Here is an 18,078-nt window from a genome sequence, read left to right as displayed (position 1 = left end):
TTCAAAAATTTTTTTTTCACATTTATTTTTGTAATTATTTTTGTTGTCTAACTGAAATAACTAATCAAAGGGGTTGTATTCTTGGAACCAATCAAAATCGTCGCTCAGTTGCTGTCGAGCAGTGTTGCCAGACGGTCGCGCCACAACTTATAAAATCTTTAGTATTTCATTTTTGGTCATAAGTGAGTAGGCAGTTTTCAAAGTTCGACTTAAATGTTTCAGACATCATACTTTTACTTAGTTAAATTCTTTTTATCATCAAAATACTTTTTATCGTACATTTGACGAAGAACTTCCGATAAAAAGATATATAAAAAAATCATATGCATGTTAATAATAATTTAACAACCGGGTTTTCGGAAAATGAAAATCTAAAATAGTTGACAACTTTGATTTTCCATTTCTCTCTCTTTCATATTTTTTAAACAGTTTATTAAGTAAGTTTTTGTGCGAAATGTTGATGGATGATTAGTTTCTAAAATATAAGTTTGTATTTTATCAACTTGATGAGCAATTTCTAAAGCTTTATTATATTTTCCCATTCCATACAAACAGTTTGCTATGTTAAGTTTTGTATCCAATGTTGATGGATGGTTGGTTCCGAAACTATTAGTTTGTATTTTATCAACTTGATAATAAATTTCTAAAGCTTCTTTATATTTTCCCATTCTACTCAAACAGATTGCTATATTACTTTTTGTATTCAATGTTGATGGATGGTTGATTCCTAAAATATCAGTTTGCATTTGATTAACTTGATAATAAATTTCTAAAGCTTCATTATATTTTTCCATTTCATTCAAACAGGTTGCTATATTATTTTTTGTACCCAATGTTGATGGATGATTGATTCCTAAAATATCAGTTTGCATTTGATTAACTTGATAATAAATTTCTAAAGCTTCATTATATTTTCCCATTTCATCCAAACAGGTTGCTATATTACTTTTTGTGCCCAATGTTGATGGATGATTGATTCCTAAACTATCAGTTTGTATTTTATCAACTTGGTAATAAATTTCTAAAGCTTCATAACATTTTCCCATTTCATCCAAACAGTTTGCTATATTACTTTGTGTACCCAATATTGATGGGTAATTGATTCCTAAACTATCAGTCAGTACTTTATCAACTTGATAATAGATTTCCAAAGCTTCATTATACTTTCCCATTCTACTGAAACAGCTTGCTATATTACTTTTTGTATTCAATTTTGATGGATGATTGATTCCTAAAATATCAATTTTAACTTTATCAACTTGATAATAAATTTCCAAAGCTTCATCATATTTTCCCATTCTATACAAACAGCTTGCTATACTATCTTTTGTATCTAAAGTTATTTCATTCTCAGCTCCATAATATTTTGTGTTATAGTTTTGAATGGCATCAAGTATGTTTATTGCTTCTTGAAAAAAACCTTTATTTGATAGGAATGTTCGGATTTTCTCACTCTGTTGATGGAACTCTTCACACATTTTTGATTTGTTATTACGAAACATGTGAATAAAATGGTTATAGAAATGCTTCCCATCGTCAACATGTTCCTTTACGTCTTCAAACTGCAATTTTAAAAAATTGACGATGTTTTCGTTGGATATTTCTGTTACTTCTTTGCATTTTTGATAACATTTACACGCTAACTGTACCATTTCGTGCATCGCGAAACTGTTATCGTCGAAACGATCAAGTAAAGAATAACTTACCAATAATCCTATTGCTTGATTAATCAAAAACTCTTCGTTTGTTTGCAGGTATTTTGAAATACTGTGAATAAATCTTTTTGTAATTTGTTGACCATCGCAATACAATAAATGGTTTAAAAGTTCTAGTGATTTTTCATTCAACGTTTCTATTTTATTTAATACTATGCTAATTGATGTTATTGCAGACTTTGTTTCCGCATCGGTGGGGATACCTTCCTCGAGCATTTCAATCGGGTATGATCGAAAAAGATCCAAATATTCCTGCAAAGAAATGCTGTTGTTATTTATATAGAGAATAGCTTGATCAATCGCGAGTGGATGATATCGAAGCACTTTGGTTATTTCTTTGAGGTTTTCGTCATCGTTTGTTAATATTTCTTTAATATTTCTTTTTGCGAAAAGAAGCGCATCTTGATGCGAGAAAGAATTAACTTGCACTTGATGAATATTAGTAGACCATGATTTCGATTGTGAGGTTACCAAAGTAAATGCATTTTTTTTATTCGACACGTATTTTTCAAAATTCTCTATACTTTCATCATCTACGTTGTCAAAGATTTATAAGGTTTTTACTCTTTCAAAATAGTGATGTATTTTTCTAGAAATTACTTCAATATCGAACGGATCGCCTTGAGAATTGTTTATGCTTAGCCCTAATAGGTGACAGAGATTAGTCATAGAAACTTGTATTTTGTCTAATGCTGCATCCACCAACACAACAATATCAAAATACTTGTTGTAAACTGCTGCATACTTTCTAGCGAGCTGAGTTTTTCCTACTCCAGACATTCTAGCTAAAACCGTGGTTAATTTACCCGAATTGTTTGTTTCGCAAACGTGTTTATGAATTAGACTAAGTTCATCATCACGTGAAAAGAACGCTTTTGACGGCGGTGGGACAATTAAAATTGAGCGTCGAGATAATATTTCTAAAATACAAAAACATTTTCTTTTTAATCGCGCTATAACTTTGTTGAGGATTGTTTAAAAATTACTTAGAGCGCTCATTTTTTCACTACTTTTTTCACCCATTTCTTTTTGTTTTTGATAGGAGAAACATAACAAATTAAATCAACGTGATATATATATAAAAAAAAAATTATTACAAACTTCTTAATGTATTTTTTGGATGCGCTTGCTGTTGCTACGGTGAAATATTTTATTTATGAATTAGTTTTATTTCTAAACTATTTCAGTTATAAACGGTATTTAAAGCAATCACAGTTTTTTTTTAGAAAAAAGTGTTTCACACGTAAAATTCTCCCAGTGGAATATTTTTAACATTAATTTGAGAATCTTGCAGTAAAATTATCATCCTTTCGAAATCGAAATCGAATTTCTGAATAAAAAAAAGATTTTTAAAAAGTTGAAAAACTTTCTTTACGTAAGAATCTTACTCGGTTATCATGGATCACGATACTGCCAACCTAGCTGACCCAACAACGCTACTTATATGGGGTGATAGCGTACACATCAAGGTACCCTGTGATGCAAATTTTTAGATCATTATATTTTGTCCGCGGAAAGTAAAACTTCATTTGAGTGCTCAAATTGAGTGAAATTTTGACTTCATAGTGCGCCAATAAAAATACCTGTAGAATGAGAACCACTCAATATAATTTGATAAAATTTGGTGCAAATGTTGCCTATAGCCACACTAAATTTTGGATAAAATTTGAGTCGGATTGGTTAACGGGTTACGGATGGCAGTTTCAGTTTAAATTTTGTTTGTTTTTTGTTACTTATACCTCAAAACGTTACCGATTGCTGTGATATTTGGTCACTATTTTCAAAATTATGGTTATATGAGTGTTCTACTATGCAATACCAACAGTTTTTATTATAACTGTTTAATTGCTACATGTACCATTTTAATTTTATAGACCAAAATATTGGTTTGCTATTTAAAGCGTGGTTTGACTTGCCTTATACCTATCGTAAAAATCTCGGCATTTCCCAAGATATAAACTACTGCCAAAATGCAAAAACACACTAAAAAATGATTGAAAAGCTTTTCTAAGGATACTTACATATAAAATAAAAAAAATTTATTTCTGTTAAAACAGAAAAACTGTGAAAAAAGCAAATATTTGTTATATTGACTAAAAAAGTTGGCTTAAAAAATTTAGATAACTTAGATAACTGACCGATAAAAAGTTCGGAGGGCCAGTCTGAGGAAAATCAATCTTTACAGATTGGGGTTTTTTTGAAACAAAAGTTTTAAAAATTTTATAAAAAGAATTTCAGAGACACAAAAAGAGAAAATCTCTATTAAAAGTTTTCTAAAAGTGTAATAGTTTTTGAATAGAGAAAAATGTGATGAAGGGCAGAATAGTTCTTTGAAGAGCAGTAAAAATCGTTTGTAGTACTGTCTCATCAAATAAGATCTCTTCTAAATTGTCATTGACAAGTATCATTAATTTAAATAGTTATAAGTATGTTAAAAATTGTAATTGTTAACAAGTGTCATTAACAATTGTTAACAAGTATCAATAATATAAATAATTATAAGTATGTTAATAATTGTAAGTTTGTTAAGTGGATTGTTATCAAACATAAATTTAGGTTAAATTTTGTAAAAGACAGAGTTTGATTTAGTAAAGTTAGATCAAGTGAATTAACACAATGCCAAATCAAGCAAAGATTCATGATGAAAATCGAAAGTTTGTGTGCTTGATCTGTCTGAAAAAATGGTTAAGACAGCTAACTGTTTTCCTAGCAGATCGAATATGCTAACTATACAAGACCAAGATCAGTATCAGTGATTCTCAGGTACTACAAGGACTCTGCGAATCGTGCATAACTACTTGCGCAGGAAAAAACAGGGGGAAGAAGTTGCACTCCCCCCTTTGTTTGATTTCAAGTCAATACAGTTGAGATTTGAAACATGAGGCAGGACGTCTCATTGCCTAATCTGCTAAATTGGTTGTTCAAAGCTGCAAGAAAACATCCTCTTGAAGAGGAAACTACCATTGACAAAGAACCAAGTGTGCACTGCAGCACATGCCTCAGCCCTTTAGGAAAAGGTTTGCCACACCAAATTTGCTCTCAAATAAAGTACAGGGAAAATCTTTAGCAGCAAAAGATCGCAAAGCAGCCGAAAAATTTGCATCTCGAGTTATTTCCAATAAAGAATTATCCCCGGTAGGAAATATTCGACTTGCTAAAGCATCCGGCGGGCCTCCACTTTCAATAACCCCTGGTAAATATTTATACGTAAATAATTTTTACATGCATATATTGAAAGAAAGTCTTGACTATTAAGAAATGATGCTAGGTAGATTTCAGGAAACATATTTTTGACAGTTTCTAATCTCTTTAAAAACGAATAATTTAAAAGCTTTAACAAACGTCCTAAACAAAGTTTATAATAAATATTGTGCCCAGCCACCATCAAGCGTTCAGCCACCATCAAGCGCTCCAAAATTGACCACTCTAGCTTTTGTAAATGTACAATTAAATACGGGCTTGTCAAACAACGGACTAAAAAAATGGTCAGAACTGTAAACAAAATATCAAGCAACAAGGTGGTAGAGCCAAATTTTTACATGAATTTCCTAAGAGCAGGTCAACACTTAAGTGATTTCTTCACCTGTAGTGACTTAAAAATCACAGAAGAAAAAGGAGATTCTGGCACAGTTTGGGCTGTTGCTCACTGCAATCATTTGTCAAGTCTTGTGAATCATGTTATTCAATCTCGCAAAATTTCTGGTAGCTATTTTATTAAACTCGGAACTGATGGTGGTAAAGGTTTTCTCAAATTTTGTCTAAGGATTTTCAATACTGCGTTCAAAGATGAAACCAGCTCACCGCCACAAAAACAGCCTCTCACTCAAAGGACTGGTAAAGACAATGGAGTCAAGTGACAAATTCTTGTTGCGGTATCAGAAGACTTGCCAGAAACTCACTTCAATGTTGAACAAATCTGGTCACTAATTAATGCAAACGGGCTTAAACTAATTTTGGCTTGTGATATGAAAGTTGCAAATTTAATTTGCGGTCTTCAAACTCATTCAAGTACGCACCCTTGCACATGGTGTGACGTCAAATCTAAGTGTCTTGCCGAATCTTGAAACTTGCGAACACTGGGCTCAATCTAGCCGCGAGCCTTTTCAGCAATCTGGCGGACATGTTGCTAATGCAAAGCTGTTCGTCAATTTCATTCAAAAGCCAATCATCAACGGGCCTGAAAATGTTTTGATCTTGGAAATCATCCCACCAATGGAATTGGATCTCCTCATAGGAGTTGTCAGTCATCTTTTCAAGATCCTTAAAACTGCTTGGGTAGAAGCTGTAAAGTGGCCAGCTGCTTTCCACATTCAACTTAGCCCTATCATGGGGGGCAGTTCGACGGAAATGAATGCAGAAAGCTTCTTAAAAATGTGGATGTGCTGCACCAACTTACTGATACAAACTTGGCTTCCAACATCTTTCACATAACTGAAGCATTTAAAAGTTTCAATTTAGTTGTCAAAGCTTGTTTCGGATTCATCCTACAGCCGGACTTCGCTAAAAGAATTGAAAATTTCAAATGGTGTTACTTAATGATAACTGATGTAAGCGTAACACCTAAAATTCACACCTTCTTCTACCTCATCAAGGATTTCATCAGCCATAAAGGATCCCCCCTGAGGCCTTATAGTGAACAAACTGTCGTAACCGCTTATCAAGATTTTTATCAACATTGGTCAAGGTATAAGCGAAATAATAATCAAACCAGAGTACAAAGAAAGATTGTTGTGCTGCATTACTGATCTAAAATGTAAGCATCTTTAAAGAACTGCTCGCATGATTTGAGTTATCAGAGATAAACAGCAGAAAATCATAGCTTACGGTTTTTAATGAACATTTTAACCAACTTTATCCTTAAATGCTGTTAATTCAAAAATTATGAATTTTGATATTATACTTAAAAATAGTTGTTGTTAAATATTTTAATAAGTTTTTTGTGGAGAAAATCAAAAAACATTTCTTAAATTGTAATCCGATTTAATGGTAACATAATGTAAAAAAATAAGGACTTTAATGGTAAGTTATTGGTTATTTAATATCTATTAGCTACTTTATCACTTAATTTTGAAAGTAAATCTATTTAAGGAGGTTTCAAGAGTCAATAAAAATATTTTAACAGAGATGTATTTTTTTTTTTTTTTTTTTTTTACCAACTGGTAGTCCTTCGACCAGGTTTTTCACTTTTTTTAGGGTTTATTTGCACTTTGGCAGTAGTTTATACCTTGGGAAATGCCGAGATTTTCACGCTAGACATAAGGCAAGTCAAACCACGCTTTAAATAGCAAACCAATATTTTGGTCTATAAAATTAAAATGGTACATGTAGCAATTAAACAATTATAATTAAAACAGTTGGTATTGCGTAGTAGAACACTCATATAACCATAATTTTGAAAATAGTGACCGAATATCACAGCAATCGGTAACGTTTTGAGGTATAAGTAACAAAAAACAAACAAAATTTAAACTGAAACTGCCATCCGTAACCCGTTAACCAATCCGACTCAAATTTTATCCAAAATTTAGTGTGGCTATAGGCAACATTTGCACCAAATTTTATCAAATTATATTGAGTGGTTCTCATTCTACAGGTATTTTTATTGGCGCACTATGAAGTCAAAGTTTCACTCAATTTGAACACTCAAATGAAGTTTTATTTTCCGCCGACAAAATATAATGATTTCAAAATTTGCATCACAGGGTACCTTGATGTGTACGCTATCACCCCATATAAGTGGCGTTGTTGGGTCAGCTAGGTTGGCAGTATCGTAATCCATGATAACCGAGCTTATGCATTTACGGCGTTTGGGTGAGGGGCAGAGGGGAGGAGGGTTGAAAACGTGCAACGCATGAGGGTGGCAAAAAAAAAATTAAGGCAACGAACTTTGAGTCCTGTCAAGCGTTCAGTTTTTATTATATATCTTTTAAATATTAAGACTGTAAACTAAACCAAATTTAAGTATACATAAATTTATATTAAAAAAGTTAATATAAACAAAGTTTACTATAAATAAAGTTTAATACAAATAAAATTTAATACAAATAAAATTCAACAAATAAATTAAATTTAAATATAACAGTTTAAATATAGCAACTGAATTAAATGGAATAATGCCATAAATGTCTTTTTTTTAAATTAATTACAAGTGTGAATTTAAATCTGAAAAATTTCTTAATGCTTTCGCTGATGAAAGGGCTTGAAAGATTTGCGACAGAAAATCACCATTAGAAAAAATAAATTTCGAAAATGTATGTTTTAGGTAAAAAAAGATTTTTCTACCCTATAGTGCTTTGGCCTTTTTTTATATATTTTGTGTATTTTTTTTTATCTTTAAAAATTTTTTAGGGGCACATGTGTATAATACTTGGCATATTTTAACTTAGTATATCTTAAAACCTTTAAAATATAAATACTTGTAGGTACATACATACATACATACATACATACATACATACATACATACATACATACATACATACATACATACATACATACATACATACATACATACATACATACATACATACATACATACATACATACATACATACATACATACATACATACATACATACATACATACATACATACATACATACATACATACATACATACATACATACATACATACATACATACATACATACATACATACATACATACATACAGCTGAAATTTTAGGAGGCTGAAAAAAATCCATCATTTTCAAAAAAAGGAATGGTATGAAGGTTTTTGTTCCCAGTTTCTTTACAATCGAAAAAAGATACTTTTACAGAAAATCTAGTGAATTGTCCATAAAAAGAGTTAGTGAAGTTTGGTTGGTAAAGTTTGGTTGGTGAAGCAAGAAAAGGATTTTCTGAGCAATATTCTCAAAAAGCATGGAATACTTTGGAGTGCGGATCCAGGAATTTGTAACTGTGTGGCCAAATATTATTTTCACGGTTGAAATTTCGATAAAAGATCGATATTTTAATACTTTTTCACAGCATTTATTGATTGAATAAAACGTCGGTAACGTATAATAAGAACTGTTGCGGCCATGGCAGGAATCTCTATTGCCAAAATCCGTAAATTGTAGCAGACAAATTTAAATTTTTAGAAATATTCCTTTGGCGAAAAAACCCAAAACTAACGTGGCTACCGTTAAATTTAAATTATGTGGCCATTGTGGCAATGGCCACATAGTTTAAACAAAAAAATGAGAAAAAAAAAATGAAATTACCTCAGACTGGCCTTAAATCACTCGAGTGGGAAACATTAAAAATATGTAGTTACCCTTAATATCATCGTTCTCCATGACAGCTTCGTCTTCTAAAATTGTCCTGTGAAAAAGAAAGTCAAAAAAGAAAATTGGTGACGATAAATTTCATTAAAACGCTCTTGAATACATCAACAAAATGTTTTCGCGATAAACAAACGAGTGTAAGGAAACCGGCGCTGCGACAAAATTATCGGAGTTTTAGAAGTCAAATATTCCGTTTGATATACTCCAATTCAGATATTTCAGAAACCCTATCAGTCGTTGAACACAAACGGTTTGAAAATGTAATAAAGTTGTTTTCCCAGTAAACCTTTTTCCAAGTAAACCTCTTTTTGATGGAATATTCTTTTAAATATCCTTCAATTAGAAATTTAATTGACTGTTTAAGTGGCTTAACTTACGGGGTCTGGAAAGATAGCAATAATCCATCTTTCCTACAGTAACTATTTTAAAAGAAACTTTAGCAATTTATGAATAATGCAACTCTTTTCCTCTTTTTAATCTGCGCTGATGAACTGACGTTAAAACTCCTATCGTCCGAACTCGTTTTCTTTTCAAGTTTTGTTTAAAAAAGCAACAAAGTTAAAATCGTAAAAATTCGCGAACCAAAAATGTTTTTTTCGGCAGAAAATTCATAACTGGCTGATGGTTTTTTTTTTTTTTTTTTTTTTTTAAAAAAAAAAAGGCTTTTAAAGAATAATTTAGGAACTTATGAAACTGATTTATGTTGTTTTTCGTTAAAGTTGTGTCTACCTCTAAAAAATCAATTTGGGCAAAAAAGGTAATTTCTGAAAAATATTCATTTATGGGGTTTTTAAAAGAGCTGTTTCATGTTTTTTAACGAAGTTTCAAAAAATGATCGGAACTATTGGTAGTTTTTGAAAGTTCTAACTCTTTTTCGAAGTTTCTCTCCTTTTAGAATGTTTGGCGTTTGGCGGAAGTTATGGATAAAAACTAATATTTCAGCTTAATATCTGATAATGATTTCATTTTTTTCCTTATATCTGATAAGGATTTTAACCGCATCTTAATTATTCTATTAATTGAACTTTTCTGTTCAAAATACATTCAACTATTAACGAAATAATCCTCGTTTCTTTTTTTTTTTTTTACCTTTTAACTAGAACTTTAACAGTGTACTTTGTAAAAACATCATGAAGTCACTCATTATACTTCAGCGAACAAGTAGATTTTTTAGGATGTAATCCGTGAGGAGAGGAATAGATTTACAATATGTCTCAAGAGGTACAGTTTCTTGTACACCATCTAAATAGACATCTTAACGAAAAAAGAGATTGTTATTAGGAAAAAACTAATGGAAGCTATTTCAAAAATAGGAAAACACAAAATATAAGTTTGTGCTGTTTCCCTTAGTTTGTTCCTGAGTTGAATTCAAACGTAACCTCAATTTTTTGAGGTTCGGTAAAATATCAAGTAAAAATACATTCGTAATTTAATAGCAAGCTATGGAAATTTCAAAAATTTTCTTTTCTATTTTTGTTGATAGAATTTACTAGATTTATCAAATTCTTAATTAAAAGTTAAAACTAATATTATAAAAGCATAACTTATGATAATTTATGCTGGTCTTAAACTAAAAGAAAAGTAGCGAGGAGAATGAGTACTAGCCAATTTTCCCAATAGAGATTGGGAAAATAGAACTGTAGGGTTCTTTGGGAATGCTTTTACCTAATGAGATGATAGAGTAAGGAAACGTAAAATTTCATTATTGAGCAGATATTGCAGCCTCTTTTTCATAAAGTTAAAGAAGCATTCTCTGAAACTGTTGTCTAATATTAACTTTCTGGTATTAAATTTCTCATATTTATGTTCTGATATTCAGTTACAAAATTTGTTACAATTTATGAACTCTCGCTTTATTATGCTTTATCTATTCATTTCTGGGAAATCATTTTTTTCATCTACTTTTCCCGGCTTTTCTAGCAATGAAACAAAAGTTAAAGAATTTGGTAACAAGTAACGCAAGTAGAGCAAAAACAGATGACGTACCAGCTAGTTTCGAGCTCTGATATTTCCATTTTCCTTACTATAAGTATTCTTTTCTGCGATCTTTATGTGAACAGCTGGTTGATGGACAAAACCAGTGTTTGTCTCAATACTTTTTCTTGAAATTGTATAAACCAGCACATTAAAGAATTTCAAATTGAAAGTTTAACCTCAACGCTACATAGAAAACACTGAACCAAACAACAGCAAACCATAAAAAACAAAAAGCAAAACAAAAACCTACATCAAATCAGTAAAAAATTCAAAATAGTTTAGTAGAATGAAAAATTACCAAAGGAGAACTTTAATGAGCCAAACTGAGATCGGTGTGATTGTGTTTTAATTGATGAACTTCCCACTTTCAAAAGTTTCAAATAAATGAACTCTCCTGCATTGAGATTTAACTAAGTTTTTACTTTTTTTTAAATTGGTGTCAAATTTTTTTTTTCTTATATATATATATATATAGGTATGTGCGTATCCGTCCAATTGCGACACCGATTTTGTAATCAAAACCTACGACCATTTTATCATTGCGTGCTGGACGTATGTTTTCTGAGAATCCGTTTTGTCGTGTTAGTTAAATATATCTTTACTTAGAAAATAACTCGAAACATATTTTTTTTATTTATCTAGCCACAAATCTATTTGGCTTTCAAAATAAATGATTTTCAAAGACTATTCTAGAAAAAAAAAAAAAAAATTTTTTTAAAACCTCCTTTTCACCTCTGGATCCACTGTGACTCTTATTTTCCATTTGAAACCTTCTCTGAAACAAATTTGTATAAAGGAAAGATAATGCAAAAATCAACAACAGCTGTAACCCTTAACATCAAAAACAGCAAAAATGTTTATACCATTTTTGTTTCTAATATACCTTTGCTACATTATTTTATGCATCGTTTCATCCCTTTTTTCATCCCTTTGCTTTCCATCTCTTTTTGATAATCCCAAATTATAACATGAAATTTTAGAGAAAAAAAGATTTATCCATATATCTGTAAAAAATGAGCAAAAATTATGGAATACAATTTAACACATTAAAAAACTGTATTTGTATCTGTCATCTATCTTTTTTTTAATTTTTACCTCTCTTTTTTTTAGCTATATATATATATATATATATATATATATATATATATATATATATATATATATATATATACAACACGTTTTTATATATAACATATATAAACACTCCCATTTGTACTTGCATATCCTATAAAGTATAGATTTCCCTTCCCGATGTTAAAAATTTCAAAGAGTTTTAATCAAATTTTATGTAGTTTTCATCATAACACAAAATATACCGTCCATAAACGAGGTATACCATCCTTGAACGGATTTACCTTATTTTACAGTATTTGTGGAAAAAAAAAAGAATAAAATAGATATTTTATTATCGACTTAAGTCAGTATATGACCACAATAGTAGGCAGGTTAGTCATTAATTGTACCAGGTTTAAATGTTAAGTTTAAAACCTTATTCAATTTAATGATAATAAGCATATAAGTAATGTAAACATAACACATTTTAAATGCAGCTTAAATTTTAATACAGTTATTGATGTAAACCAGGCTTAACTAGAAAAACGTTTTTGTAAACACTCAGCTTTTTCTAGGAAAGTTATGCTTAGTTCTCGGAAATAAACTAAGGAAATAAAGCAACAAAAACGAAGCGTTATCCCATTTGATTGTTAATATCAGACTTACAGTAAGAATGTATTAGCAAAAAAAAAACTTATGGATTTTCGTTTCATTTAAATGAGAACATTGCAATTAACTGCAATCTGCTTGATCCACTTATTTCGAACTTTTAAACCACTCACGACATGTTTGTCTGCTTTTTTTAAAAATATTAAGTATACACTACATTCAACTAAGTCTTTCCGAATTATTTTATTTTGATGCAGATTTTTTATGATAATATCCATGTATAAATATGATATATTTTGTTACAATCAGCTAAATCAGATAAGGAGTGTGTTAAAAAGCTTTTTAATCGATTGCTTGTCTGTTTAATATCTATTTTATGTATTCTGGTTTTAGTTTGTTTACCATTAAAATCGTGTTAAAATAAATAAAACCTTTTTCTTATCAGAGTTACAAGTGTTTAAAGACAGGATTGCTTCACTTAAATAAATATTAAAAGAATTGAAGACAAGATGAAAGAGAAGATTAATCAATGCAAAGGTAACTTTTAAGTAAGATAATTTTAATTCTTTATTGATAAATTTGATTGCGTTAAATTTTTTGTTCTATTATTTATTTTCCAAGTAACCTCTTGGTATTTACAATATTTATCATACCTTTGAGTTTCTGTATATATTTTACGTGTCACTTTGAACGGAAACTTATTTCTTCGTAGGTGTCAATCTTTGTATAAAGAACTTAGAAGATGAAATTGATGACGAAATCTTGCGATTGCAATTCTCCAACTATGGAACAGTGGTCAATGTGAAAGTAGTAAGAGATGAAAGAGGAACTTCAAAAGGTTTTGGTTTCATTTGTTTTTCTTCGCCTGATGAAGCTTCAAAAGCTGTCAGGAAAATGAACGGGAAAGTTCTTGTCACGAAACCTTTGCATGTTTCATATGCGCAACGTAAAGAAGAGAGACGTAGACAACTCGTCGAAAAATTTATAAAACAATTTGATCGAACTGTTTTTAATACTTTTAGATGCATGTTATTTGGTATTTTAGATATTTATTATTTGAAATATTGAAGTATATCTTAAGTTTTAAATTAAAAAAAAAAAAAAAAAAAGAATGTAACCAAAACAAGTGAGCATATCCTCTCGTTAAAAAAATTTTATTTTGCTTTTTACCAAATGCAAACTTTCACAGCTTCAAAAATTTTCACTAAGTTCATTAAGTGCTATAAATACTTTTGGGCAGAATAACAATAAAAGTAAACCATTTCCAGTAACCTGTAACAAAACTATTGATGAGCTTGCTTTTGATGCTATTGTAAAATATTTTTATTAAGACTTTTTCTAATTCAAATAATTTGAAATAAACAGTTGTAGTGTGATGTTGTTAACACTATAGTTTTTCTTTCTGATTTAAGACCATGAGTTTTTATGTTCTTATTAAACTATTTTAACCCTTAAAGGACGGGGAAAAAATTTCGTTATGGCCAGGGGGTTTTACGCTGGGGTATGAAACTACCTGACTCAAAAACTAACTTTTTGTAAATATCATTTTTGTTTATATTAATTGTTTATCTACTATCAACAACTGTTTTTTTATAAAGTTTTTTAGAAAGAATTAAAGAAATTTTTTTTAAAAATGCATTAAAACATTTTTTTTCCTAAACAAGACAACTGTTACATACAATCTTGCTATGAGCCTTACAAACTGAATGATTGCATGAAAAAATTTGAAGGTGACTTTTTTCTGTCACTTACACGAAGACACATAAAACATCTTTTAATCTGCTGTCTTTGTATTGATCGAACTGGTTGCTGTAGGTGTAGAAGATTCTTTTTTTGGAAGAAAATTCTTTTAAAATCTCTCTTCTTCTATGTGAAGCCCCTTTTATAAATTGGATGAATTGACAGAAACAAAATTAAAGCATTGTATGCTGCAATATCCAAAATATTACAAAACATTGTAAGTGCTCATTAAACGACTCAAATGGTATTTGACAGCCTGGTCTAATGTGTAAACAACACCTTTATACTTGTTTTAAGCCAGAATAATGAATGGTTTTTCATTTTGATCCATAGCAACTTCATTATTTTTATGAAACTTTGATAATAATATAACAGCTTTATTTTTCTTAGAGATATAAGAAACAATAGTAGAATTGTTTTGAAAACCAAATATACCAGAATTTACAAGTCGCTGTGATCCTGGCAATAAACTGTGAGGAATTCCTCCTTTATTTTTATTATGGTGCCAATGTAAGACAGTTTTTGTCCTAGAAAAGCATGTGCAAGATAAATATTAGTGAAAAAATTGTCTGCTGTTATACGTTTACCACTTCCATTTAAATGATCAGTTAGTTCAAGAACCACTCTTGCTCCACACTCTACCAATTTATTTCACTCAACCAATGCACTCCACCAATTTACTTTACTCAACCAACACACTAAAATTTTTTAGTTTACTTGACCAATGCACTCCACCAATTTACTTTACTCAACCAACACACTAAAAATTTTTTAGTTTACTTGACCAATGTATAATTGCAGGTTTATACAGTAAGAGGATACAGAATGACATAAACCCATATTTTCCGCGCTACTGCAATTTCTTCCCCCCCCCCCCCCACCCCCACCCCTTTTTTTTTTTATGATTGATTATGATAGAGAATTTTACGCTGATTCAGAAAAATTAACGCAAAGTGCTCTAATTCGAAGTCAAAGTTGTAAAAAATCCCACTAAAAATCCTAAAATTCGCCATTCACTGTTCTCCAAATTGACCCCCAGGTTGAAACTCTCCCCACTCCTGATTTTTGTACATTTAATCAATCATATGCATTAGTAAACACAATATATGTTGTCAGAAAAATCTGAACTAAGTGCTAAATATGTATACTTCCAAAACTAAAACGCATAATTTTTGGCTTTTTTTCTTCCAAAGTTTTAATAAAGTCAGCCATTATGGTTGTCAAAATAACCCATTAGTATTTATTTCATTTACAAAAAAAAACCATAATATAAATACATTTGTATCCCAAATGATATAAAAGTTAATGCTTGTTTAAATTAAAATTTACCACAGTAGGTTTTAGCTTTTCTCCATAACTTTTTTGTCCTATGTTTCTTTTATAGTTCATCCAAGTTTTTTAAAGTTTGTGATGAACTGATTCACCACATTGTTTTGCATAGCTACCTATGCTAATATTATTGCAATCTACAAAGGTGAGAATGTGACACACTAAAATATGTATTTTCCATGAAACTGTCAAGTCATAGCCAAATACATCTTTTGTATATAGTTGAAGACTAAAAAATGAACTTTTGAAATCTTCAATTTTAACAGAAATATCTGTACCCATTTCCAAACCAAACACAGCTGATTTCACTAATGAAAACTTATGCAAGCAATTCCTTATTGTTAAATTATTGATTGCTGCAGTTAAGGTAACATCCCTCTCCAAAATATCTAACAGGGGCATAAATCAATTATGATTGTTTCCATCTAAACCTACACCATGATACCCTCTCATTAATATGTAATGTGTTTTCAACCAGCTTTGAAAAGCTGGCCAAACATATCCACAACTCCCATCATAATGTGAAGCTCAGGTGACGGAACAATATGTTCAAGAAAAGTTTCTTGATCTTCTTTTAAGTAAATGAAATGAGGATTTATTACATTTTTGTATTCCTGCATTTTCAATCTTTTTTTTCCACCATATACATATTGATCAAAATATAAGTCTATGGAGCCCAACGTTCTTAGTTTTCCTGCTTCAAGGGAGCATTCTCCTTCACAATACAGACAGGCATACTTGTCAGAGTGACTTGAAAGTTCTAAAAACACTTTTTGCACACTTTAGGTCAAATGCCATACTGAAGTTCACTTCTTCAAGTTGAAGAGGTGCCAACAATTTTTGGAGATTGCCATTATCCTTTAAGACCATCTCCACAATGGCAAGAATATAGCATTGCTTCACAACAGAATCTTCATATATTTCAAAGGAAGAATAATGATTTTTTGGATCGAAAACATAAATAATAACTGTTAAGAAGTTTTGACCACCATTTAAAGATATTCAGAGTTTCCTGCAATTCTGTCATTTTAACATTAATAATCGATTCTACAGCACTTGTTAGATTCCTGTGTAAAGTAGAACATGATTTTTTTGGTTTTATTTTTAGAGAGTTCTAATGCATTTGATAGCTCCATAATATTTTGGAACAAGATATGATTTACTTTCTTTCTTTTTGACTTAATTTTATTTACTCCAACTGTAACAGAGAGAAGATTTCCACCTGTAGACATCTTGAACTGCTCTACACTTACAATGCTTTCACTCTCCATTTTATGCTTTAACAATCCAGATGCTACTTGTTCTGCATGTTTATCTCCAAGTGATTCACTAATATCTATGATATTGGTTACAGCTTTACTTTTGCAACAATCATGAGAAACTCCTCTAAAATTAATAGTAAGAATTTTATAACAATTTTTGAAATAAGTAAAAACAGTAAAAAATCTATTGAATCAAACTATAAAATAACATAAAGAGAAAAAATGTTTTAACTGATCTTATTTTAACCTTTTTTTTAAATTATAAAATCATAAATATAAATAATCTATACTAAGATTTAAATAGCAGAGTCCTTTGATTTTTTCAGCCATATTTAAAGTATTTGACCCTGGCTAATTATTTGTCTGGATACATATCAGTGAAGAGGTTCGCCTAATAGTACTCCTATTTATCTGAAATACATTACTTTCTATCAAACACATTATTCTGCCTGAAGTATATCATATAATATCAATATGTGTGTGTGCGTTAATGTATATATATATATATATATATATATATATATATATATATATATATATATATATATATATATATATATATATATATATATATATATATATATATATATATATATATATATATATATATATATATATATATATATATATATATATATATATATATATAGAGAGAGAGAGAGAGAGAGAGAGAGAGAGAGAGAGAGACACACACACACTGGCTAGAGAGTATATCAAAGGTACTTTAATGTATATATATGTTAATGGGTATTTTGACTACCATAATGGCTGACTTTATTAAAACTTTGGAAGAAAAAAAGCCAAAAATTATGCGTTTTAGTTTTGGAAGTATACATATTTAGCACTTAGTTCAGATTTTTCTGACAACATATATTGTGTTTACTAATGCATATGATTGATTAAATGTACAAAAATCGGTTAGCAGATAAAAGTATCACTCAAAAGGCGATCAAAGTCCACTTGCAAATTATACTTATTTATGCAAAAATTATTCATGCAAAATTATACAAATTATGCTAAACTTGAGTGCTTTAATTGATACACGTGCTTGTATATGAAATAGCCGCGAAAAAACGAAAGAAATCTGCTAGGCATTCAGGAACGT

The 18,078-nt window shown here is 30.1% G+C and overlaps 2 protein-coding genes and 1 pseudogene across 2 annotated transcripts; 1 reads left to right on the top strand and 2 right to left on the bottom strand.

Moving 5' to 3' along the window:
- Positions 1-314: 314 nt before the first annotated feature.
- On the bottom strand, positions 315-11,185 carry LOC149888862 (uncharacterized). The gene is made up of 3 exons (XM_090086703.1): positions 10,990-11,185; positions 8,994-9,040; positions 315-2,635 (listed from the first exon to the last, which is right to left on the bottom strand). Exon 3 carries the CDS (start codon positions 1,929-1,931, stop codon positions 372-374), a length of 1,560 nt encoding a protein of 519 aa, XP_089942829.1. The 5' UTR covers positions 1,932-2,635; positions 8,994-9,040; positions 10,990-11,185; the 3' UTR covers positions 315-371.
- Positions 11,186-12,679: 1,494 nt separating this feature from the next.
- On the top strand, positions 12,680-13,811 carry LOC149888861 (embryonic polyadenylate-binding protein B-like). The gene is made up of 3 exons (XM_090086702.1): positions 12,680-12,700; positions 13,088-13,179; positions 13,355-13,811. Exons 2-3 carry the CDS (start codon positions 13,152-13,154, stop codon positions 13,708-13,710), a joined length of 384 nt encoding a protein of 127 aa, XP_089942828.1. The 5' UTR covers positions 12,680-12,700; positions 13,088-13,151; the 3' UTR covers positions 13,711-13,811.
- Positions 13,812-15,994: 2,183 nt separating this feature from the next.
- LOC149888860 (uncharacterized) lies at positions 15,995-17,113 on the bottom strand (annotated as a pseudogene).
- Positions 17,114-18,078: the final 965 nt, after the last annotated feature.

This window comes from Hydra viridissima, unplaced genomic scaffold (assembly GCF_058129835.1).
Source record: "Hydra viridissima isolate aposymbiotic clone 2 unplaced genomic scaffold, HvirCarnegie_v1 scaffold_5, whole genome shotgun sequence".
NCBI lineage: Eukaryota > Metazoa > Cnidaria > Hydrozoa > Anthoathecata > Hydridae > Hydra > Hydra viridissima.
This window is presented reverse-complemented; position numbering and strand designations above follow the sequence as displayed.